Source organism: Danio rerio, chromosome 5 (genome assembly GCF_049306965.1).
Source record: "Danio rerio strain Tuebingen ecotype United States chromosome 5, GRCz12tu, whole genome shotgun sequence".
NCBI classification, from domain to species: Eukaryota; Metazoa; Chordata; class Actinopteri; order Cypriniformes; family Danionidae; genus Danio; species Danio rerio.
Window position 1 is genome coordinate 27,103,506 of NC_133180.1, and position 27,511 is coordinate 27,131,016.

At 35.6% G+C, this 27,511-nt stretch overlaps 1 protein-coding gene across 27 annotated transcripts in view; it reads right to left on the reverse strand.

Annotated features, from left to right (window-relative positions):
• Positions 1-27,511, reverse strand: part of arvcfb (ARVCF delta catenin family member b) — a 423,234-nt gene that overhangs the window by 230,502 nt on the left and 165,221 nt on the right. For 26 of the 27 annotated variants that reach the window (XM_073950724.1, XM_073950712.1, XM_073950705.1 and 23 more), the window contains exons 3-5: positions 22,057-22,156; positions 5,148-5,265; positions 101-334 (exon numbers count right to left, since the gene is read on the reverse strand). In XM_073950724.1, coding sequence (XP_073806825.1) covers positions 101-313 — 213 coding nt within the window. In that variant the 5' untranslated portion in view covers positions 314-334; positions 5,148-5,265; positions 22,057-22,156. Of the gene's footprint in view, positions 1-100; positions 335-5,147; positions 5,266-22,056; positions 22,157-27,511 lie in introns of those variants that run through there. The other variant, NM_001128534.1, reaches the window with a different exon arrangement.

The following is a 27,511-nucleotide window of genomic DNA, read 5'->3' on the forward strand; positions in this document are numbered from 1 at the left end:
ACAAAAGGACCGATTTCATGAAAACAACAGACATGGAGCTGTGAGGTATGAGGCTGTTGGGTTGATTCACATATTGAAGACGATGAATGGCCGGCTTTACCTGCATGACCATCTGCTGCCAGGCCAGTGGTTGGTTGGTTCCGCCTGTGTTGCCACCCAGCAGTCGATCAGAGGGCAGGCTGCCGCGCTCCAGCTGCAGGGAGACATTGCGGCGTTCCTCTTCGAGAGCCCTTGTCAGACGCTCGAAGCGTGCCTCCTGCTCTTTGACTGATGCCAGGATACTAGCGGCTGACGGCACGTCATAGTCTTCCATAGCAGCCCACAAAATTAAATGCTGATTACAGAGCAGGGTAAGTGGGGGAGAGAGAAAGAAGGACCCGGGACAGAAGAAACAACCATTTAAAGGGATACAGTAGTTCAGCCAAAAATGTCAGTTCTGTCACCAATTACTCTTTCTTCAGTGAGAGACAAAGGAGTTATTGATAGCAGAATGTCAACTTTCTGGACAGTGAAGTGAATGGTGAGCACAGCTGTCATTAATGTACAGACCTCAGAAGGTGAATAAAAAGTATTTAAAGTTTACGTTTATCTATTACGCAGTGCTCTTTCATAATAAAGAGAGTTATGCAGTCATCCAAAGGATTTTTGTTATAAAATCAGCAGCAGTTAGTGGCAGATTTTATGCATTACATTAAAGGTTCAAGACACCCTTTGTCAGCTAATTTCATCTTCCGGGTTTAAAATAATTTTTGGGGTGGGATTAAAATCGGTGATGTAGTGCAAATCTGCTAGTGGAGTGATGACATGTCAGTTTCTCTTATTATTCATGGCTAAGTTTTTTTATCCTATGAGAAGACCCTGCTTCTTAATTATTCATGCAAGCACGTGGTTTCCGAAGGCAAGGCAGACCTGCCAAGCAATGAGACCCAATGACTGGGTGAGACAGTGTCCACGCATGGCACAGGTCGTATGTGTTTGTTTCCACGTTTTTCCCTGCGATTCTGTCAGGGCTGATACAGCAAAGCTGTTGGTTTGCAGCAAGCATTTTTGTCAAGAGAGCTGTAGGAGAATTGGAGAATGGCAGACTTTTTATTTTATCAGTTGAGTGTGTTACCCCTCAGACACATCCCCTATATCTGTGTTGCTGTGTCCGTCATATGTTTTAAATCCTCCAGATTACCGGCAGGGTTAAGGATTGGAATAGATAGGGCTAGAGACTTGCTGCACTGCTATGCACTGTGTCTGCATTCAGACCCGGGGATTGAGAAGGAAAGAAGTCCTCCATATTTAAAGTGTTCATATATATACACAATTATCTTTATAATGCTATAAATTGTGGTTATGTGTTTATGAAATTACAAATAACAAATATAGCAGGACATTCAAATATTACTATTTATTTCTTTGCATTTTAACTTAATAAAAAAAAACTTATAAAATCATGTGTCTTCTTGCGGTTTGTGTCTCATTTTATGAGCCAACTGACAACAGTTGTTCACTCCCCTCTTTCTCCCCTGCTCTGCTGGCCACTTCTCCTACTCAGAGTACTTTAGTACTTTACTTTATTCTGTGAAAGTTGTAGGACCAAGAAAAGTTGTCTAATCAAAATGTTTGAACATTATGATAGGCTGTCCCAACTCCCAGACAAAATATGTAATAGCACATCTCTTTGCACCCTATTCTATCAAGTTTTCTTTCTGGTAAATGTTACGTGATGTATTGTACTGCAGTACAGATGTCTAGTGCATGTTTATGCATTCCTGGCTTTGAATGTCAATTTCAAGCTAACATAGCATTTTACAAGATCTCTTATTGCACCTTTAATCATTTGGTACAAATTACCTGCATGCAAGTACATCTGTAATTAATTCCTGTAATAACATTTAGAATTACACTGTTGGTCCATGCATTACACTTTAACCAACTCTTAACCCTAAATCTTTCCTCAACCTGTATCCCACCTAAATTGTACTTATTTATTTTATTTATTTATTTATTTATTTTATTATTATTTTTTTTTATGCAAGTATACCTAGTATTTAAAAGAGACAGAAAATCCTTATTTTGTGGTGAACTACTGTTACATACATCAACTGAACAAATAACCTTTTTGACAGCCATGGTCCTCAAACACTTCCATTCTACACACAATTATGAGTTCTGAATATAAAAGTGAACTTATATTAGTTTGGAACAACATATGAGGGTGAGTAAATGAAGACAAAACATACATTTTCAGCTTAAATGGATAGTTTACACTTAATTAAAATGACCTCATCGTTTACTCCTCCTTGTGTGGTTTTAAACCTTTATGCATTTTATTCTTTTGTTGAACACATAAGAAGATATTTTGTTTGAGTTAATACTGATTGCTGGTACTCACTGACTTCCATAGCAGAAATGGCTAGAATTTAAATGAAGTTCATTACCAGGTTTTTGTACTGTAATTTAAATCAACCCAGATCATCCATACATGTCAATGTAAATATGTCAAAAAGGTCAAACATTTCAACATCAAAAATTGTTAGAGAAAAGATTACATATCACAAAAAAAAAAAAAAAAAAAAAATATATATATATATATATATATATATATATATATATATATATATATATATAAAATTGTGATATGTCATCTTTTCTCTAACATTATATATATATATATATATATATATATATATATATATATATATATATATATATATAATGTTTAACCTTATTGACACATTAGCCGCATTTCCACTATCGGGCCAGTGCGAGCCAGGGCTTTAATCGGGCCGGGTCGGGCCAATAGCCCGGGAGGTTGAGAAATGAGGCTGAAATCATGTCGCGTTTCCACTGTGGGGCTAATAGCTCACAGCGCGTCACGCAAACACCGCCCACAGAACATCCCCGAATCAAACGTCACACAACCCGCCCACTTCAGCGGGAGTCAGGACAGGCAGATAAAGCACACCATAGAATCATCACGAAACGAAACCGTTAAAATGAAGACAACCGAGACAAACAAACGACACGTTACTGTACAGCAGTACATGAAATGTCTATACGCATAGACCTGTGTATTTCCATTCATTACATTTGGAGGGAGGGACCCAAGAGAGCGCACACATCCATAATATAAAGCCACAGAAATTCTCCTTTATAACTCGATATGGCATGTATTTTATAACATCCTCGTTTTGATAGAAGTGTTAAGTGTTTCAGCATAAGAGCGAGTAGCCTAATAAAATATAGCCATATTTGTTGCGCTCAGCAGCTATTCACTAAAGCTCTTCATTTAAAGATTCATTTATAAATTTAACCACGTCACATAAAAACTTAAACACTTGTTTGAGGATATAGAACACATTTTGTGTTTGGGCTTTCCCCCTTGCGTTTAAAGCAGCGAGCGCTGCGCAGGACTGAGTGACAGAAAAAAAGGTATAGGCTATTCTGCTTTCACTCACCGAAATAATGCTCTGTTTGCGCAATTTGATTAATATCATCGTATCTAAATACTTTATAAATATTTACTTGTATAAATAAGTATACTTTATATAAATATTATTGTTTTTAGAAAATATCAAAAATCTTTTTTTCAGACAGGTCTTTGTAAAATGAAAGTTAGGCTATATGTGGCTTTAAAACGGTTTGATTTATGTATTGTATATAGGCTAGCTACATTGTTATAGCTAGCTTTTGTTTATTTTATATTGGTTAATTCATTTAATGTGATTTTATATCTGATATTTGTAATTCTTTAAATTATATTTCAATAAAGCTTAGGCTATTTTATCAAGATATGACACTATATTGTTTAAAGTCTACGAAAGTGGGCACGTAATTTGTTAAGTTTTATGTCTTTCTGTTGTATTTATTTTGTGTATTATCTCCAAAATAAATAAAGAAAAAAGCCGCTCCCGGCATAACAGAGCTGTGAAGGAGCGCTCTTGCCCGGTCTCACACACACATACAGGCATCTAAACACGCACAAACAAACATTTTAAACTTGACAAAAACTCTCGAAAACCTTTACTGTCTGCTGTGTCTTTAATATGGTGTAAAGATTATTATGCGTTATTGAAACATAAAGGAGGACGCAGCAAAAAACGTCACTATAAATTAAAACTACTTTATTATTTTATGCAGCAGCCTGACATTTAAAAGGGAAACATAAGGGCGATCATACGCAAAAAGACCCTACACTATAAGGCTAGATGTTTTCTTTCCCTTATTTCTTTTTTTGTTTGGCGCATGTACTCATGTGCGATCAGAAAACTGCCCGCCTCTCCTTTCACTCCGCCCCGAAGCCCCAGCTGGCCCTCCTTGGCCCAAGGTATTCGGCGGGCCGAAAAAGGTCGGCTGCTGGCCCCAAGAAAGCCCCGCTTTGGCCCGATTAGGCCCTGGAAGTGACAGTGGAAACCCCAATGGCCTTGGCTCGCCCTGGCTCGCTCGCTTTAGGCGCGATAGTGGAAACGCGGCTATTGACAGTCCTGGCTGGGCCAGTTGGTATTTCTGTGTGGAGTTTGCATGTTCTCCCGGTGTTGGTGTGGGTTTCTACCAGGTGCTTCGTTTTCCCCACAATCTAAGAAGATGAAGTAAAGGTGAATTGGGTAAACAAAATTCGCCCTAGTGTATGAGTTTGTGTGTGAATGTGAGAGTGTATGGGTGTTTCCCAGTACTGTGCTGTGGCTGGGAGAGAATCCACTGCACAAAACATTCTGGAATAGTTGGCAGTTTATTCGGCTGTAGCAACCGATGATAAATAAGGGACTAAGCTATATACACAACAAGTGAAGAGTTAATTAATGATAAGAGTTTTCACTTTTGGGTAAACTATCCTTTTAAGGATCCCTTTAAATCTGATTATTTACCGCTAACCTTTAAAAAGCCATGTAGTTCATGCTTAACATACTGAAAATGAAGAGTCACATACAGTATGGCACAAAGCATAAATGGCTCCAGACTAAATTCACCACACAGACTGACACAAAACCGACTTGAAACCAGCATGAAAACATCATCCATGCAATGCACGCCACCTCAGACTTCTCTTCCACAGCGAAAGGTGACAAAACGACGGTAATGGAGGCATCACAAAGAGAATAAAACACCAAAACGAAAGGCTGAGGCGAGGTTCATACACAGTTCACCTGCATACACACCTATCAGTTAGTGGAGAGAGAGAGGCAGTTAGAGGACAGACATCCCCCTATGCGGACAGACAGGAGCAGATGATGTGCCCAGCGGCGAGCAAAGGCAGAGAGCGAGAGAGCGCAAAAGCTGAAAGAAAGACAGAAGAAAATCACAGGTTAGATAACACTCTGACATTATAAACATAATAGAAAGAATTCTGCTCCGCTTTCTGGGGATTTACCGAGGATGAAGATAAAGAAATGAATGAGAAGATGCTAGGGAATGATAAATGACTATTGAAACCTCACTCGCTGACTTTGAGCAAAGTAGATTGGACTGGGCTGTCAGGGGACAGGTGTACACTGACAAAGCGGCCCAGATTGAGTATGGGCTGTAAAAGGGAGGTTGGCGCAGATTAATATTTACAAAGAGAGCTATGCAGTTGTTGTTTTTTTCATTAACACACAAATGGACTGACACACAGTAACATAGACACGCTATTCTCTATAGAACCGTGGGTGTGAAGGTCCTATTCCCTTTGAAGCGCAGCACAGAACACACACACACACAGAGACACACACATGCTTTGATGTTTGTTTCTGGCTGATCATTTATTTATTTTAAGCGCCATTCTGACATGGCTCTAACGGCAAGGCATTGTGCTACTGTCTTGTTCTGGGTATAAAAAGCGACTACACGAGGTCTAGCAAGCTGATGTAGCTCTTGCCTCTGGAAAATAACTCCAGATTAAATGTATCTGCAAGATAAGACACGTTTACAAAAGCGTGATAGCTTATCATGAAAAATTTAAGTCAATAAAAATAGGATGAGATAAAAGTCCTAAATCATAGATGTAAACTGTTAGATCTGATTGAAGGATAACTTTTCATTCACTGTGGGAAATGAACCATTTTGATGATGCTTCAAAAAATGGCAACAAAGTGAGTAGCAATACGACTCAATGTGTCCTGCCATATGAAGTGTTGCTGTAAAATTAACAGCTTCGGTATTTCGTGATACACGGGTTTCTTCAATTTATTTATTACAGAATTGATTTAAGGGAACTTGATCTCTGCTCTGTCAATTTTTGATCTTGAAAATTCAACTGTGCAGTTTAACAAAGTGACGTTTATTGGCATTAGTGTAATTTCAAACAGTATACTTTGTTTAAGAAATAATATATAGAGTTGAGATATAAATAAATTAAAAGAAAAAAGTACTGGAAGTTCATTACCAGGTTTTTGCACTGTAATTTACAACTTTAACTCTGATAATGTAGGTGGCGCGGTGGTGCATTGAGTAGCGCTGCCGCTCACAGCAAGGTTTGAGCCTTGGTTGCGTCAGTTGGCATTTCTGTGAGGAGTTTAGATGTTCTCCCCGTGTCCACATGGGTTTCCTCCGTTTTCTCCCACAAGTCCAAAGACATGCGCTTTATGCCTAGTTCAGACTGCATGATTTTAGCCCCGGTATTGACTCGCCGACAGGTTTTGAGAAATCGCAGACAAATGCCTAAAATCAAAGGTAAATCGGTGCTCATGCAAGTGAGTAAAAAATCACATAGTATGAACTATCAAAGACGCAATCTGAGAGAATCGCCGATGAGTCGCCGATGCCTGCGAGATATTTGGCAAGCTAAATATCTGGAGCAGACGGGGATTTAAAACCATGTCTGCCGTTTGAAATGAGTTTAGACTGAAAATAACATTGGCGATTGCCTACAGCCAATGAGAGAGCAGCGTTCACTTGCGTGTGTGTTTACCTGCTGGCCAGCGGGAGGTTGAGGGAGAAGTTAAAAGGGCTCATTTTATGTTTATTTGGACCCAAGAAATGGAGGAAAAACTAGTGGAGGTTTGACAGGAGCACCCATGTCTGTTTGACGTTTCATACAGAAAGTTAAAAAAGAAAGTTGAGTAGAAATTGCTAATTGCCTTCAAACCCAGGTGAGCAAATGTATACATTTTCTACCCCATTAAAGGCTCGTTTCTCGTTATGTAGTTAATGATAAAAGATATACTACGTGTTTTTGGCTGTGAGACTCAGTTTGGATAAAGTTGTCGCTGATTCTTCCTATTGTAAAGTCATGCAATGTGAAAGCCCCTGTCTCTGATCCATCTTGCAGTGTAAACAAAGCAGCGACGAAATGCTAGCCCAGATAATTAATGCAGTGTGAAAACATCTGTGACACGACTACTTTGAAAATCATGCAGTCTGAACTCGGCATTAGGTCAATTGAATAAGCTAAATTGAACATAGTCTGTGTGTGTAAATGGGTGTGTATGGGTGTTTCCTTAAGATAAGTTACAGCTGGAAGGGCATCTCCTGCGAAAAACCTATGCTGGATAAGTTGGCGGTTCATTCCGCTGTGGCGGCCCCTGATTAATAAAGTGATTAAGCCAAAGGAAAATTAATGAATGAATAAGTTAAGAAAAAAGTACTGGAAGTTTATTACCAGGTTTTTGCACTGTAATTTACAACTTCAACTCAGACAATAGATCATATTAAACTATAAAAAAATGATTTACAGGCATATTGGTTGTCTGATATAATTTTTTTTTTTTTATTTAAGCAAGCCGCTACTGGTATTGATTTATACTCGGAGATAGTGATTTGAACAACCCTCTTTGATGTGTAAATCCTCATGTAGTTTTGTGCTACATATATAAGTATATATATATGATTTATGAATTATTTAAAAGAGAATTACAAATTTTACTAACTTTACACTTTACCATGTCCATTTTACCAGGTTTTATTTATTTATTTATTGAAGTCTCCCTATAAAAAAACAAAAAGGAAGTGATCACTAAATGTTTCTTTACAAATGTACAAGTACATTTAAAGTCAATTTTAAAGGTCATACACCCTAAACATTTTTTTAAATACTGGCGTATATATAATCATGTGGGACGTTGCAAAAATCACAACTAGGATGAATATATTTCACTATTAAATAAAAAAAATTAAAAAGGTTTCAAAAATACATTTTGAAGCAACGTCACAGGACATGAGGCAAATGGTTACATTTGGAGTGATAAATAGCCACCAGTACACAGTGATGTCATCAGATTTTCAGCGTTTCTGCACATTTATTCATGAGAAAAAGTTGGCTCCACTGTCATTGCCCACTATTATGAATGAGATCGTGCACTTCAATAAATTACAAATCTCTCCAAAACTATCACGTTGTCTTGGAAATCTTTGCTTTTCTATTCAAATTTATGTCTAATTATGTTTAGAAAATAGAACTAAAAGTTCTTCCAAAGAAATTTGTGAATCGAAAAGCTATTTAAAAGATGAAAAACAGCACACAACATCACTCATATTCATTCATTAATTTATTCATTAATTTCTTTTTGCAGCTTAGTCCCTTTATTAATCAGGGGTTGCCACCGCAGAATGAACTGCCAACTTTTTCAGCATACGTTTTACACAGCGGATGCTCTTCCATCTGCATTCTACACTCTTACATTCACACACATACGCTACAGACAATTTAGCTTTAGTTTGGGAAACCGAAGCGCCTGGAGGAAACCGACGCAAACACGGGGAGAGCATGCAAACTCCACACAGAAATGCCAACTGACCCACTATCTCAGAGTACAAGCAATACCAATATCGGCTTGCTTAACTAAAAGAACAAATTAAATCGGACAACCAATATGCCTGTTAAAGCTATTGAAGATTAAATGGGAATTGCTTATTACTACAGTAACTGTACTATTGAGATGTTATGAGGTTGTGCAAACCTCATTTTAGAGCAGCTATCAAAATCTTCACAGAAGGGCAGGGTGCTCTCATCAAAGGATTAACTGAGCTATGATGATGAGACGTTTGTGATTATGAACCCCTGCTTTAGGATTACAGAAGCTGCCTCTCCCACAATCCCAATTTTGGAGAGCACAGAGGCTGATGGGAAACTGGTCCCTGCCTCTCTGAGTAACAGCAGGAGAATGACAGGCATGTCAGACATGTCCACTGCATTTATCCCCACATGCTCCAGTCACTGCACTACGCTTAAAATATTCCAATGGAGTGGAGCATTCCATGCCTATTTCGGAGCTGGTTTTGCGGATAGTTTGTAGGGGGGAAAAGAGGGAAGAGTTTATTGTCAGCTAACTGTTCCATCAGGAAAATACCATCTTTATGCCACATTAACCTTCCTGCACTGATGGCAATATGGTTATCTGAGCTAATGGCTGTACTACAGATTAGCTATTTATTCAACAAGAACATTTTTTTAAAGGCTTAGTTTCCAAAAATATGAACATTGTTTTTATTCAATAACATTTCCAGTCAAAGAGAAAAAATAAAAAAATATATTTTGGAGAAATGAGATTAAGCAATTATTGAAAGTGATTCACTTTTATCACATAAAAAAATGTGATCCTGTTATAGTGTTCATTTTGTAAAATTGAGATTTACAAATTAAAACAATATGATTTATATCTATATACTGTAGTTTATGATCTATACAACAGAATAAATTGATCTAAATAAATAAGTTTTCCGTTGATGTTGTAAGGATAGGACAATATATGGCATAGATAAAAAAAAACAAAAAAAACTGAGGGTTAAAAAAATCTAAATACTGAGAAAATGTCCTTTTAAATTTCTTCAAATATTTATTTTTAAAAACTCTATGTGATAAATGGGCTATTTAATCAACAAGGATATTCGTTTACCCAAATATGAAAATTCACTTTTTTTATTCAATGACATCTATTTTTTTATTCAATGACAGTCAAAGAGCACAAAAGGTATTTTGGAAAAATGAGATTAAGCATTTATTGAAACCAATTTACTTTCATAACATAGATAAGATATGCAATCCTGTCATTGTGTCTTTTTATTTGAGATTTACAAATTAAATCAATATGATTTATATCAATGTAATTTAGAATCTATATAACAGAAAAAAAAATATCTAAACAAATAAGCTTTCCATAATTTAATTTGTTAGGATAGGAAAATATTTGAAAATCTGAGTGTTCAAAAATCGAAGTACTGGGAAAATCTCCTTTAAATTTATCCAATTTGTTAGTTATAAAAAATAATCTATAAGATCACAGGGCTATTTAAGCAACAAGGACATTTGGTTTAAGGGCTTAGTCTACACAAAAATTAAAATTCTGCTTTATTATTCATGACATTTCCAGTCAAAGATCACAAAAAGTATTTTGTAGAACTCAAAAAAAAATGTGATACAAGAATATGTAATCCTGTAATTGCGTATTTTTTATTTTAATTTACGATTTACACAATAAACAAATATATCTACATAATTTATAATATATACAACATCTGAATAAATGAGCTTTCCATTAGGATGAAAATCTGAGGGTTAAAAAAAATCTAAAATACTGAGAAAATAAAATTTTTCCAAAAGAATAAAACATGTTAAAAGAAAAAGCAAGAATTAACCATACAATGTATGGTTCATTCTAAAGAATGTATGGTTAATTTGTATGGTTATTTTGTATAGTTAATACAAACCATACAAATAATGGTTAATTTGCATGGTTAATTTTTTAAAAGAAAAAGAAAGAATTATGTGTCATACAATGTATTTTGGTTATTGCCAAAAAAATACGCATTCAACACTGATATATTCATTTGTGCTCCGAGTTTGGTACAATGCAAAAAGGTGAGTACGTAACAGAATTTACATTTTTAGGTGAAGTATTGAAATATTTCAGGTGAATATATTTAACTGAATATATTTTAGGTGAAACTATTCTAGGTAATCCTTTAATAGAATAAAACTGGTGAAAAATCTTGGCAATTGAAAAGTAGTAGGCTTAAATCCTGCAAGAAGCTTTGTGAACTTATCCCCAATACAGCACCAACACATAATTTGAGAAAACTGTCTGCTAATTGATAAATCTGTGATGGGTTATGCAAACAAAACAGATAGATCCAGAAGACGAAACACACCATCTCACGAACTGTGCTTGTGCTGGCACAGTGTTTTTCCTGGGGGATAAATACATTGCAGCATAAACCCCGGTGCTAAAAATAGCTGTGTAATAAATTTACAAACGCAGTCGGAGCTTTTCTGCGTGGTTCCAGAGATGAGATGCAGCGGCAGCAGCACATTTAACAGCCTCGGCTTAAAAAATCCACAACAGCAAATCCATCAGGGGTTAGGGAACACCTACTCTACAGCCAAACACAGGAAACATTAACTTTGCTTCAGTTAAGGTGAGAAAACATGGAGACAATTGTGTTTACAGCGCAGAGAGCTGCTACACCCCAACCTCCCATTGAACAATAACAGCTTATGAAACACTGAGAAATAGGGGTATGGAAGCTGGCAATGGAAGAATAAACTACATTTTATACCATCCAAAACTCGCCTACACAGTGTTGGAGTGGGCCTGATGGTTTCCCATAAGCCCAAATGCTTAGAAACTGCACATTGTATCATGTTATTATCCATTTATGCAGCAAACATGAAGTAATGTTGTTGTTGAACCCTTTTCACATTTATGGGTTTCTCAGCAGTGAAAGTTGCAATAGTTAGATAAACTTAGAGAGCAGTGAATGAGAAAGTACCACAAATGATTTTTTGGCATTCCAATTTTTTCAAATAACAAAAGAAAAACTGGATGATAGTGTTTTTATAAGGAAAAAAAGGAAAAAGGAAAACAATAGCGTGAGACTGATAACAGCTAACAGATGAGAAACCAATGTAAATGTTACTTGTGGCGTTCACTCCTGCCCATAATTATTATTTCAATTGATCTTGTTTTTCCTTTTTCAGTTCTCTATTGGTTGATTTGGTGCTGTCAGGCCTTTAAAACAGACAGAAGCGGACTTCTTGCGATCCCTCATTCATCCATGCCACCACAGTTTTTGACGGCTTTATTGTTGTGTTCTCCTTGATAGTTACCCTTTGATATTTGTTTGGAGTGGGGAGATCCTACAGTACCTGCTTTAGGTTTGTTTGGTTGTTTTTTTATTATGTTGTTGGGCTCCTAATCTCTAGTCATTTTGGACTGTTTGCTGATTATGTTGTGTTAATAAATAATTTAGCTGGAGCACTTTGGCCGTTGTTTATTTATGTTACGATGTCTTTGGCTCACGAGTCGTATTTAAATTAGGGATCATAACTAGAGGTGTGAATCCACACTGGTCTCACGGTTCGGTTCGGGTGCGATTATCATGCCATCAATTTGGTTGAATTCGATATCTCTGTGCATCACGGTGCATTGACGATGCTTTCCAAACACAATTTTATATTTTCTTCACAGCACAGCAATTATTGTATTAAAGTGTGTAAATATATTTAAATACTATTTGTAATATAATTTTGTCCTTTAATACAAACAGTCAGATATATAAACTGTACATTTAAACAACACAAACATATAGCAAATAAACAAATAATATCCCGCTCGCTTTCTGAGCCTTGTCTAGCAAGTTGAGTTCTTTCTTACACCCCTTTGATTCGTCACAAGCTCAACAGAAAGGGCTGCGATTGGCTCTTATGTGCTGGCGCTCTTTACAGATGAGTGACACTGATAAACAGCAGTGGCGATCACGGCTGATCTATGATAGACATTGTGGTGAAAACTCTGCAGACATGCCCTCGTGTCAGTATCCTGAAGTATCGCTGTAACAGCCGAGAGGAGAGGAAAAGTCACACCAGAAGGTCAAATGGGCCACAGTGGGTGAGGGAGAAAGAAAGAGAGAAATGGAGTTTACTTTCATTCTCTCGATCGCAGTGAAATAGGGGCTTCTGCTGTAAGTGTCAGTGAAAGACTGTCCAGCAAACACACATGCAGTGAAATTGTGCACAGCGTTGTAAAGACTCCCACTCGCCTCCCTCGCCATAGTAAGCTACTGCGACATAGCGCATATGGGATAAATGACGTCAGTACATAACAATCGGTTATGATTATTACTAAACTGATACCGAAGTGACCGCGTGTGCATATCGGTGCACCGAATAAACAATAAATTTTGACATCCCTATACCATAACAGTAAAACTTGCTGTCTCACCCATAGGTGCTGCATTCTTTTGGGTTCCAGTAAGACACTTGCTGTAGTTTACTTGCTGTAGGATGTTTTCCCCCTCAGTTTTTACTTTGAATTCAATTATTTGAGCTTATGTATACCCGATTGAGATGAATTGTTGTTTTTTTCATGATTTTTCTTTTCTTAATTCCCAGTACTAGATTGCAGCTGGAAGGGCAATCGCTGTGTAAAACATATGCTGGAATAGTTGGCAATTCATTCTGCTGTGGCAACCCCTGATAAATAAAGAAACTAAGCTGAAGAAAAAAAATGAATAATTAAATTAAAGATTTTTCTTAAATTTATTCTTTTTTCATGAACAGCAGATTCAAGGACTTCTAGGGACTTTTAAAGTACCCTTAATTTTGAAACAAGCACCTTTGTGATTCATACCCCTGCATACTGTATATAGCACCATGAAATTCCTTACTGTACTTAACATTTCACTTACTCTTAATATTAAACATGTCATTAAACATCTTAGACATTAAACAAGTCAGAGTATATCTTCAAAAATGTTGACCGTTTTAAAAAGTCGTGTTCAAAGAACTTTAATAAAATGTGATGAATTCAATACTGGTGATCTTCAAATGAGTTTTCCTAATTATTGGCAAATGTGCATTATTTGTCAGTAAGTATGTTTACATAGACAACAATAATCAAATTTGAATATAATTAAGACAATACTCTGATAAAGAGTCTATGTACACAGTGATTTTTGATTCATTTAATCAAATTAAGGTCATAATCGAACTGAACAGAAATCAAATAAGGCATGTGGAGTATGCTGATTATAGTCGCCTGATTGAAGTGTAGTACAGACATGTGAACACCGCAATCAAACTATTACCGTCATGTCGGATTTTTGTTGCATTTTTCGTCAGGATACTCTGCACACACACGGCAGTTTGACACTATTCTCTGCACCTACTGACTCAGTAAAGAACCACAGACACCTGCATTATGAAATGCAGTTTATTTTCCTCATAAAGCGTGTACTATCAAATTCCTTTAAAACAACACTCCTCCAGCAGTTCATACTCGTATCCAATATCTCGTTTGTCATGAGGGGCATGCATAATATGTTCCTGAATGAAAGTATAAGTTCCAAAATGCAGTTATAGTTGACAAATTAAAAATGAAACACCTGGAATTACATGAAACTCTGGAGGAAATGGAGATCATGAAAGAAACATTCTAAAAGCAACTCATGTAAACATCTTAATCATATTATAGTCTTATTCAGATTAAGGCAAATAATTTGATAACTGATGTCAATGTAAACATAGCCAAGGTTATTGTACAAAATAAAAAATAAAAAATAAATAAATTTTTCAGATTTTGTTCTGTTTTTGACAACCGAGTACAATTGTTGAAATGAAACCATTTCAAATTTAAATCAAGCACTTACAAGGACGTATGTTTGTTTTTTTAAGTGATTTACAGGCCTTTAATCCTTATGTCTGAAATTAAAGTAGCCTACTTTAAAAAAGTTTGGGAACCCTGAATTTACTTGTGTGAATACTTAATTAGGTTTTTAGTAAGAAAAAAGCATTAAAAACAACTTGCATAGTGTTACTGTTTTTGTTTGCAAGGATGATATTAATTACATTTACATTTAGTCATTTAGCAGACGCTTTTATCCAAAGCGACTTATAAATGAGGACAAGGAAGCAATTTACACAACTATAAGAGCAACAATGAATAAGTGCTGTAGGAAAGTGTAAGACGCAAAAACATTAGTAATTTTTTTAATTAATTTTTTTTTTTTTTTTGTAGTACAGTTAGCGGTGGAGCCAGAGAGGCAATTGCAGATTAGGAAGAAAAGTGGAGACTAAATAGTTGAGTTTTTAGTCGCTCTTGAAGACAGCGAGTGACTCTGCCGTTCTGATGCAGTTAGGGAGTTCATTCCACCTACTGGACAGATTGAATGCGAGAATTCGGGAAAGTGATTTCTTCCCTCTTTGGGATGGAACCACGAGGCGACGTTCATTCACAGAACGCAAGTTTCTGGAGGGCACATAAATCTGCAGAAGTGAGAGCAGATAAGAAGGAGCAAGGCCAGAAGTCGCTTTGTAAGCAAACATCAGAGCTTTGAATTTGATGCGAGTTGCAACTGGCAGCCAGTGCAAAAATATTATACAAAAAACAACTTTAGAAATATGTTCGTTTAAATATATATATATATATATATATATATATATATATATATATATATATATATATATATATATATATATATATATATATATATATATATATATATATTACTTTATAAAATTATTAACTTTTCTTGCAAAAAGGGTTTATATCTATATTGTCGAATAATAGGTTTTTCCAACATTGAGTGAAAGGCGTGAGGAAGCCCCCATACGTACTCTCAATAAAATACTCAATGACAGTTTATCACCACTGCATTGTTTCTTGTTAAAGGCTCCAGTCACAGTGTCATCCTAACTTCATTGGTTACATAAGACATTTGCTACACCCTGGAGTAAAACTAAATGTCATGAACTCTCCTTTATTCCTTGTGCTCTAAAATTGTCGTGTAGATAACTTATAATATATAGTATTTGATGTTTTTTAATTATTGTTTTTATTTTGTTTATCACGTTATATAGTCGTTTTTTTTGTTTTGTTAAATACAATTTCGAGTTGGATTTCATTGTGCTGCAATACTCTGTCCTGTCAAATCTTAAATAAAGTAAACTAAACATACGTATTTACTGCTGACAAAACAGAAGGGGCCTACTGAGACAGAAAAATAAATGATGGGAAATGAAACGCCCCCCAATTAGAGAATGGTCTCATTTCATTAACCTCAGCCAATCTCCCCTTCAAAAAGATAAACCCTCTCATTTCTCCTCTGGGGGCTAGAGGTCCAACATAAATGAATCACCAGTCCAGCTCCACCTGAGGCCCATCTGTGTGTGCAGAGTCCATGGAGTAACGACAATCGCCATTTGGTACTGTTCAGAGATCAGATTTGAGGGTTCAAAGCATGCAGGGCGGATAAACGGGTAGAGGGAAACTGATCCTGGACCTGGAGCTATTAAAAAAATAGATCTCAAGAAACACCTGCTCCCATTGTAACACTCCTCTGCCCCTCTCCAACTGAGTTCTAATACCAAATTAAAGACGCATTAAGCTCAATCACTCAGATTCAAACAAAGGCGCATTAACAACCTCAGAGGTCAAGCTGTGCTGCATTACATGTCAAGGCCCTTACGATGAGCAGAGCTTTTCATTCATCTAATGCATTTTGTTATGAGCACAAACAGTGTCAACAGGGAGACCCTGAGAAGCAATGAAGAAGATCATAGAATCAAAAGACTGAAAAAGATCTCTGACTGAAAAAGGGTTCACTGTGGAATTCATGTGTAGGAGACTTATGCTGTCTTACAGACAATTTAAAAGTAAGATTTTGTCCTACACTTCCTACTTGAAAACAATGTATTGAATACTGCTTAAAAGATTACCGATTATGCGACTTTTTACGAGATGTAAGATAAAAATAGCTCAAAATAACCAACAAATAATGTTTGATATCTCTTTGAACTTGTCCCTTTAAGGCAGGGGTCTCAAACACAAACTGGTGGGGGGGCATTTCAGTGACTGACTAATTCATAGGAGGGCCGTCTTAACATTCAAGCACAAGAAAAAAGTGAAAACCTGATGTAACTGATGCATCTTAAGACAACAGACATGACGTTTATGCTTCAAGGATTACCTTTTATATTATATTTAAATGATGAAAGTAGTGCACTTTCTCTTGGTCTCTGATTGATTACTTCAAATGCAAAAACATTGATTACTTTTGGGGCAAAAACAGCCTCATGATCGCGTCAGCAATTACTACATGTAAGTCTGTTCATTCACAAACTATGCGTGAAGTGAAAGTCTCTCTTTGTGTATTTTTGTGTGAACTATATAATATATCATTTAATATGATAATAAATCATACATAATATCATTAAAATATCATATTAATGTCCTGTGAGTGTTTTATAATGGACGCACGCCCACACGGGAGGATCTAGCAAGGCTCAATGGTGTTTCTGCAGAAGAATGTAAAATAAACTTGCTTCAGACACGCTCTGGCGGAGCTGTTCACTGTTCCTGTCAACGATCTGCCAATAATATCCAGCTGCAAACTCAACTGCCATCATCGATGTGTTTCAACAGATTTAGGGTATTTTACTGTATTTTACATTTGTCTGTATATTTTTGAATAGTAGATATTTAATAGTAGATATTCAGTCAGTCCAGAAGCTGGTCTTTTGCAATCTTCCTGTTGACCTGTGGTTCTCCCTGTTGACCTGTGTGTATATTTAAAAAGTCTCATTTGTTTTATATTGGCTACAATAAAAGCTGTTTTAAACTTTTTAAAAACCATTTTAGTGAAAAAATTATTAGACCCTTTAAGCAATTTTTTTTGATAGTCTACAGAACAAACCATCATTATACAATAACTTGCCTAATTGCCCTAACCTGCCTAGTTAACCTAATTAACCTAGTTTAGCCTTTAAATGTCACTTCAAGCTGTATAGAAGTGTCTTGAAAAATATCTAGTAAAATATTATTTACTGTCATCATGACAAAGATAAAATAAATCAGTTATTAAAGATGAGATATTAATACTATTATGTTTAGAAATGTGTTGAAAAAATACTCTCTATTAGGGAAAAAAAGAAACATTAAACTATATATATATATAGTTTTATAAATAATTAAATGAAATAATAAATTTTTAATAAAATGCTGAATATAGAAAATAATAAAAGGTCCAACAAATGTATAATATAATATAAGATTGCTAATAAAGGTTTAAACGAGCATTTTATACAAACTTTTTGGTGAAAATGTCAGAGAAGTGTGCAATTAAAAATTTATCGGAGAAAGAATTAGGCCGCACAATGAAAAAGGTTGAGAACCCCTGCTTTAAATTACCCTCATTTTCACTGTGGGGATAACACAGGCTGTCTAAATACAAATTAAAAGCACAAACAAATCTAACTACACTAGCTCACTACATTGTTCACAATAAGGATTCTTTATTGTCATTGATGATTCTATAATAAAAAAAAACTTCAACATTCATATGACATTTTTATTGCACAAAAAAAGGTGGTAAATATAACGCTAAAACATTCTTTAGATTGATATAAGAGGAAAGTACTTTGAATAAAGAGACATACATTTATCAGGTTTTTATCTTAATTTTGAAGATGTTATCAGTTTGAAATGTAAAGGGAGTGTAATTGATGATAGGATTAATTTTTGTGTGAACTATCCAATTAATTGAGATTAGACAGACCTTTGAAGAGTTTCAATACGCCTACTTCCCTGCCATAGATGAAATGGAGTATTTTACAAGAGTATTTACAAACAGCAGGGCTTACAAACCACAGCTTCTGAATATACAGAACCATGGCAAAAGAAGGCAAATGTATACAGTAAATCATGGAAATGTATTCGTTCTACACACCTATACATAAAGATTGGGTTATCCATGTGCACACAGGGTAGTCAGCGCTAGCTACAAATAAAGCTAAAACTAAAATGCATCATGGCCAACCAAAGAAAAAGCCGAAGATTCTACACTGTCCTGAAAAATGTATAAACAACAACTCCTTTGGACAGAGTAGGCATCTAAAATGATTTTATTACACCTTAGCTTTAGAATGTCTAGCTTCATAGCTGCTTTATTATTTCACTGAGGAAAAACTACATTGTCATAGTCAATACTGCCTTAAATTTGGGATTCAAAGCAGCTTCCAGTATAAAACACTGAAGAGATAAGATTGTTTTTTGGAGGAGGAAAGAGCTATTGTTTACCCCTCTCTTTATTCTTTGAAGTGACTCTGGATGCAAGGAGCCTCTTGGAATGAACCGGCAGCAAGAAAGAGTTAGAAGAATATCCTTCAATCCTTAAATAACTCAGTGTGTTATGAGTACAGTACAACAAATCAAAGGCATGCCATGCTGTGACGCCTCTCAAAGAGGATGGATCCTCATTGTATTTATTTACATAGAGAGTATGCCCATTTTACACAGTATTATACATCTTCACAGGATGATTGTACTACAAGAACAGGGAGGCAAGTAAAAACAGATGCATCACACTGTGTTTACTTGCTCAAAAATCTGAATTAATGTTACAATAGGCATGGGCCGGTTTAAGATTATGACTGTATGATAACCTTGGATAAAAACATCATGGTTTTACATTATCACGGTATTGTGATTACTGCTCTAAAATATATTCTTTTTAAATGCCTGGGTAAAAAACAAAAACTTTTTTCCCCTTTGAACAAAATCTATTTCATTTTTTGAGATATTTTAAATATTTTGGAGCAGTAAACATGTCAAGCTAAATTAAAAAAAAATGAATCATTGACTTCTGCTGTCTTCATTAGTTTCAAAAACAGATTTCTTTACTATGTTAAATGACATCTTTGGATATTTTTTCTGCTGGAGATACTATTGTCCTAAAGCAACAAACAAACAAACAAAAAAGGAAATAAATTTTTTTTTCCATACCTTAGAAACGGTATTGCAGAAAATTTTGGCAGTTTTAAAACCTTGACTTTTCCAAACCGCGGTATACCTTAAAAACGGTTATCCTCCCATGCCTATATTACAATCATAACTATTCATTTAAATGAACAAAATTAATAATGAAAATGAGAGGTTTTTTTAGGTTATCTAGAGAAAATATTTTAGAACAACCCATAAAAAATTGTTTTAGTAAAAAAAGAATAAATGGTTATAAATAGTTAATAAATAAGGATTTTTTTCAAGAAGAGCCAAGACAAGAATGGGTTAGGCAATAGTTTTAGGCAATACTTAATTTTTAAACGAAAAATTTGCAGTACAAAATCAGGAAATAAAAGTTACCGGGATCGACGTCCACCACACGATTTCAGTTTTCCCGGAACACAATGTCATTAAACGATGATAGCGCAAAAAAGAGCAACAAATTTCTGAACAGTCTTTGTTTTGTGCCATACAACACTATTGGTCAATCATAGATAATAATTTAAAAAAAAACATGTAGTAACAAATATAAATTGTAACAATCAATTAATAAAGGTATTCACTAGAGCTGTGCGATTAATCGAAATTGAATCGCAATTGCGATTTGAAACGTTGCTATTAGCTAATCGCAAGAGGCTGCGGTATGAAATACATATAATTTAACTTCCGTCTTACTAGCCAATTGAGTGGGCACGCTTTCATTCTGCCCAATCAGAATTCCGCAAGAAAACTATGCGGAACGCCCACAATAAAAAAACAAACAAACAGGAAAGCATGAACAAGCGGGATGATGGCATCTGCCATTTCAGAAGCATTAATAGACTAATTAATATCAAAGAAAAACAGAAAGTCAGTAATATGGGAATATCTTGGTTTATTCACAGACATCAAACAAAACGAGGTTATTTATAAGAGCTGTCACATGATTGTTGTCACAACTAGCAACAAAAAAACCCACAGGTATGAGGAGTGTCTTGCTAAAAATTCAACTAAAAGTATTGCCCGTGACACTCAATCTAGTAGCAAGTAACAGCAAAGAACAACATTTTTGTTTGCTAATACAAGTTAATACTTTTAAGTTCCTTTTTTAGCTAACACAGAAACATCAGAAAATGTGCAATATGCTACAATAAAAGGCATGAACACAGTTTTGTAACAATTCACCATTTTATTTGAATAGTCTGTGGAGCCCTTTAAGGTTGCAAAACTGTGTAGAATTCACGCCTTTAATGGTAGTCGACTGCACGTTTTTTCAATGTTTCAGTTTGAATGCACATCTGAATCAGTTCATTTCTGTTCCTGTCAATATGATTTAGTAGCTACAACAGCCGCAACAATCTCTTAAAAAGAACGACTTAAAGTGAAATTTGGAATACCTGATAAGACTAAAAAATAAAAAAAATTGGTAAAAAAAAATTTCTTTCGGTATAATTTGTTTCTTTATTTTGTTGGTCAGTTATCTACAAAATAGTTCAGGTGAAGTGATGTGCGAATTATTTTTTTAATAATTAAGGTATTATGAATTCAATTCTAGTAAGCCTATTATAACCTTAAATATTTAAATTAAATAAATTCTTACGATTATTTTTTCTAAACGTTGTGCTGACTCTTCACTCTGGGGCCGAGGATTGAAGTGTGTTCTCCACGTTTATCTTTTTATTAGTTCTAAGTCAATAATATTTACCAAAATTTAGTCTTCTTTGTTACACCTTTTAGACAAATACTCCTAGACTTAAATAAGGTTGTAACACTTTTTTTTTATTTCATGGATTTATGTTATGAATTACAATATTGCAATATTACTTGGTATCACAATACTTCAGCTGGTATAGTATTGTAACATGAATTAATGTTATCACGACAACCCTACTATCTACTCAGTTTGTTCATATGTTTTTTTAAAAACTGAATTGAGCTTATTTTGCACGTGTATTCCTATCAATGCATTCTATGGCACCTCTAACAAGGTAAAGGTTAAAAAATTGTTGTGTAAAAAATGGCCCTGGAAAGATTGCCCCTTAATGGAAAAGTCTATATCACAAGCACACACATTTGAACTGTTATTAACAACTGAGCACTATTAGCAGGCTGTATCTAATAGAGATGGTTGTTATCTGTCATTTTTGCCTCTTGTTTGCACAGAGTCAAGCATTTTAAACAGAACATTCATATATTCATATTCCTTATTATTATCCATTGTCTTTTTAACCACATTATGATGACTGATCTGCAATCAAAATGGTCAAAGAAAACCATCATAACCTCGCAGCATGTTTCATAGTATGATAAAGAAACAGAACAAGTGGTGCAACAGGCGAAATGATGTGTGCAGTAATGAATGAGAGAAGTGAAAACAGACAGACGCTTGGGCGGGTACCTTTGATGTTGGCAGTCGGGCAGTCAGTGTGCGCGTGTGGACGTGGGTTAAGGCTGTTAGAGAGGGCTCGCTGGAACTGGAGCTCTCCTCCCAAGAACCTCTGCAAGAGAGAAACGACAACAAATATGCATCAAACGCATGCGATGGGGCCAATCCACGCCGCATCATTAGCAGGCTTATTTACATATTACAACTGTGAGTCGATACAGCCACACTCTTCCCCCCCATAGGGTTCAAGCTGAGAATGCGAAGAGCTGGGATGTGTGGCTCTGGATTGTTTACTTCAGAGTTATAAATAGTTTCATTTCTCCTCATTATGGAGTAATGCCACAGCATTGTATTTACTCAAAGGCGTTCCACAAATTAACATCTGCATAATGTTGAGCCTCAATCCAGACAGGAATGGGCTAATGTGCATGGCAAGTGTTTTTCAGCCACCTTCCGGTGAATAATTCCAGTACAATCGGTTAAATAGAATTAAGCATTTATTTAGATGTTCACACGTAAAATGAGATGACAGGCCGTTTAAACGCAAGCTGCATCAGAAACAGCAGACGAGCGCTGAAAATAAAATACATTTCCATAATTAAAGACAATGGAACAATGGAATTTAACAAAGTGCTTCTTGCCTGGTCTGAGACCCACTTTATATCACATAAAAAATTATCATATGGGGCATATGACGTGTATTTAAAAAAAAAAATTAATAATTATTTTTTAGGGGTTTTGAACTTTATTATGATAGGAAAGTAAAGATGTCAGACAGGAAAGCATTGGAAACAGACAGAGTGGAAAGACCAGGAAAGGACCTCGAACCGGGAATCGATCTCGGGTCGCCATGAGCACGTCAGTGCTATATATTGGCATACAGCAGTGGTTCTCAAAGTGGGGGTCGCGGGACAATGAGAGGGGGTCACTTGGTTATTTCCAAAAATCTAATAAATTTGAATAAACGTTTTAAATTACCATTGTTTATCTATAACTTACAGAAGATTATAGCCCCTTTCACACATACAGACCTTTCCGGAAAATTACCGGCAATTTTCCGGAAAGGTTGTATGTGTGAACAGGTCCTTTTTGAAAATACCGGTAAATTCGTTCTGGCTATTTTCCGGAAAGAGAAGTTGTAACATTACCGGCAATTTGCCGGAATGCTGCGCTGTGTGAACGCAGAAGGAATATTTCCGGAATAAGCGCGTGCACGTCTAGAACGTGCTGACGTAAGACTTCTGCTTTAGCCAATCACAACAGTCAGACGCATTTACGTCCGCGCGGTTTGTGAGAATAAAAGCCTTTGAATATTTTTCCAGACGCATTTAGCTGCTAGAAGTTAGTCAGATAACGTTTATATGTTCTCCTTAATGCCAACTGTGCAAATAATCATCAATAAGATGCTTATGATAAGCCGTTGTTTGTTTACCTTCAAGCTTTGCGTGTGCCCATGAAACAGCCTGTGAGCGGCAGCACACGCACATATTATGAACATCTCGAAATGCGAATATGATCCTGTGAAAGTTGTTTACAATATTGATCATCATATACAAGCGCAGCCGTTACAAGCGCAGCCGTTTAAAGCTCATTTGTGGTGAATGATGTCAGAATTTACCGGTATTTTGGAATGGATGTGTGAATGCTCTTTTCCGGAAAATTTCCGTAACGTCCTCGCCTGTGTGAACAGCGCTTTTTTGAACATACCGGTAAAGTCGTTCCGTAAATTTTCCGGATATTTTCCGGTATCACTGTGTGAAAGGGGCTAATAATAGTTACATAAAAAGGCAACATCCAAACAAAAAGCCATCAGCCTTTCATTTTTTCCCCATTGGGTCGCAACCCCTGGGATTTTTACATTAGATTAACGACAGAGCAATAGCGTCACTTGCAGCAGATTGATTTTACGGCACTAGATAAACTTTCTGACACCTTTATGCAACTTATGTACATTTAAAATAAATACAGACATGACTGAATTAGTCTACAAAATTAAACCAAGAAAAGACTTGTGATGTAACTTAAATATTGTGCCCACCAGTCTTATTAGGTAAGGTTAATATTAAATAAAGTTAAAAATATATATATAGTTCTTAGACTGTTGCACTTTTTGTGTTGTCAATATGCTTGTGTTTATAGGCCTATTGGTTTGTGTGAGCAGTTGCGTACAACATTTGTATGATTATAACCACTTTCGAAAATAGTGGGGGTCGCCAGTCATTGGCATTGTTATTTTGGGGGTCTCGGGTTGAAAAGTTTGAGAACCCCTGGCATACAGTACCACTAGGCTATTGGCGCCTACATAGGACTTGTATGTGGATATAACTCAGTTTTTTGACCACACTTCGTTATTATTGTTCATTTGTTCATTTGCTGGAAATTAGAACTGAATTTAGAAATAGTTTTGAAACAAATCTCTGTGCTTAGCTCCACGAAAGTGAAGGAGTAGAGTAAAAGTGAAGAGAAAGAGAAAGTGAAAGTAAAGAGGCAGAATGGAGGAGGTGATTCTTTATCCTCGTGGTGCAGATGGTCTGTTTAACTGTTTTCTTACTGGTGAAGTGTTTTTCCACTTACAAAGTTCGCCATGTAAAAAGAAAAAGGGCAATTCAAGAGTTTACACTTGTACACTTGTTTACATCACTGATGATTGGAAATAAAGCTAGTTTGGCATGCTGTCCCGGGAGAGGGCCCTGAGCTCGTAAGAATCTCGGGCCCGGGGCTCACTCCCATTTGCAGGGCGAGTGAGGAGTTTGAGCTCAGGTAGATCCTCGAGCACCCACCCTCCCTCTTTGTGTCTGATTTATCTGTGATAAGTTATTTTGGTTAATTTGGCAAGTTTGGTTATTTAGGCAAGTCACTGGACAACAGTCTGTAGCTAATCTGAAAAAACAAAAATGTTTAATGTGGCTAATAATATTGACTCAAAATATTCTTAATAGTTTAAATCTGCTTTTTCTAGCCAAAATATATCTACACAAAATAATAGCAAAAATATAACAGGAGATATTGTGAAAAAAAAATCACAAGGGCTAGTAATTTTGCCTTCAGCTGTATATTTAAAAAAAACAACTAAAAATTCTTTAGGGTTATTGTGCAGTGCCACTTATTATTTATTCCCAAACCTAAATTCAGTTTAGAGTTTCTTTATATTTCCTTCTATAAGCCTCAGCGACTGCTTATGAAAAGGTAAAAGGCCAAAAATAGACAATAAAGGTGCACTGAGAAATGAATCTCAGCTTAGCAGGCTTCAAAACGAGATTTCTGAGGCGAAATCATCTAAACGTAAACATCAGTGACTTAAAAGCAGAATGACCCCGACGATCCCATTTAAAAGCACAAAAATATGAGGTAATATTTTTTCATTTTGCTATCATTTTCTCTGTATTTCCCTATGATCTTCCAGCTGCACTGGAGAGACTCAGGGGTAATTTCTCAAACTCTTTCCGCAAAACAATTCTTTAACACACTTATTCTTACTCTGCTAAGGATTACAATATCTTTCCCACAAGGGACTCTTCTCCGCTTCGACTTCAAGGACAGACATGCTCAAAGCACCTTGGATTTGTGGGACTGACATCAAAGGTGAGCAAAGTCGGAATACATTTGTTATCAGGTCTCTCTTTCTCTCTGTCTGAACTGAGCATTACTTTACGCGCTCTGCGCAATTGTGTGTTGTATTAAATCCATGTCAGTGTGCAGCTAAAATGTCTGCACTTAGTTCATGTCGAAGAGCATAAACAGAAGATGGAAGTGTTAGAGAAAGTTACTTTAGAAAGTACTGCATTACAATATTGAGTTACTCCCCCAAAAAGTAACTAGTTGCATTACTTTTTATGGTTAGTAATGTGTCATGTTACTTTTGAGTTACTTTTACATTACTTTTTCTGATTTGGCTGAGGCTTAATCTGTTTCAGAACTGGCAGGGTTTTTTTCCTTCTCTTTTTTAAATAGAGGTGTTCTGCAATTAACAAAACACTGCATAACCTTCATTTGCCTAATAAAAAAACACACACACACAAATATTTATGTAGGATAATGTTATCTTCTGAGAAATTCCTGACCCCAGAGCTAGTCCAGTTTCTGGTTAACGAAGAGAAGCTTTTTGAACACATTTCTAATAACTAATTTATTTTATCTTTACCTTGATGACAGATATTTTTTCAAGACACTTCTATACAGCTTAAAGTGACATTAAAAAGCTTAACTATGTTAATTAGGTTAGCTAGGCAGTAAATGGTAATTAGGCAAGTTATTGTATAATGATGGTTTGTTTTGTAGACATTCCAAAAAATATAACTTAAAGGGGCAAACAATTTTGACCCTAAAATGGTTTTTACAAAAATGTAAAAACTGATTTTATTCTAGCCAAAATAAAACAAATATGACTTTCACAAGAGGAAAAAATATTATCAAACATACTGTGAAAAATTCCTTGGTCTGGTAAACATCATTTGTAAAATATTTTAAAAAGAAAAAAATTCAAAGGGGGGCTAATAATTGTTCAACCGTACATGTCATATATTTACCAATTAATGACAGTTAAAACAATGCGTTTGCTACTTGTACTTTTTGTGTCTGATTGAAAAGTAAAATCACTGTCCATTCTGAAAATCCTCTTTTCCTTCTCTTACATGTGTTCAAAATGAAGAGAATATTTCCATCGCAGAATTGCAAGGCTCCGCCATCTTCCTTTCTGTCTTCTGCATTCTCTCATTGCATGCGGGATTCAACATGACTATGATCATTTTAATTTACCAATTAATTTTTTAAAAGTAAATTAACTAAACTAAAAGTAACTCAAATATTATTACTTACTTTACTTGTTACTTAGAAAATAAATATTACGTAACTCGTATTACTTTTAATGCGTTACACCTAACGCTGGCCACAACTCTTAACTCTTACACCATTACAAATGGATATCACATGCAAGGTCATGTTCAAAGCCTGCGCCCTATAATATTGGACTTTTCAAATCCAATAAGTAAGGTTCTCCCTGTTTTCATTTTAAAAATATCCATTACGCCGTAGAGAACCATGGCAAAACAAACAGAAGTAAGCAACATTTGCAGTGTTTTAATTCACCCCTACTGATACAGTATGTTTGTCAATACTGCATAGATTAAAAAAAGAAAGAGTTGTACGATTGCAGGCTTACAATCAGGATTGCTTTAAAAATAGTTTTGTTCATATAATTTATATACTCTCAAAGAAAAGTTCTTTTGCTGCTTGTTCAAACTACTTATTTTAAAATGAGTTGAAGCAACTAGGGATGCAACGATTTTAGATTTTGTGTGTACGATTATAGTCTGAGGGATAATCATGATTTCACGATTATCACGATTATTATGCATTCATTCATTTCAAAACACTACTAGTTTATAAAATCATATGAAAACTCTTTATATTTTAAAGTGTTGTTTATTGCTGCTCAGTAATAAATTAATACAGCACAAACTAATAATAA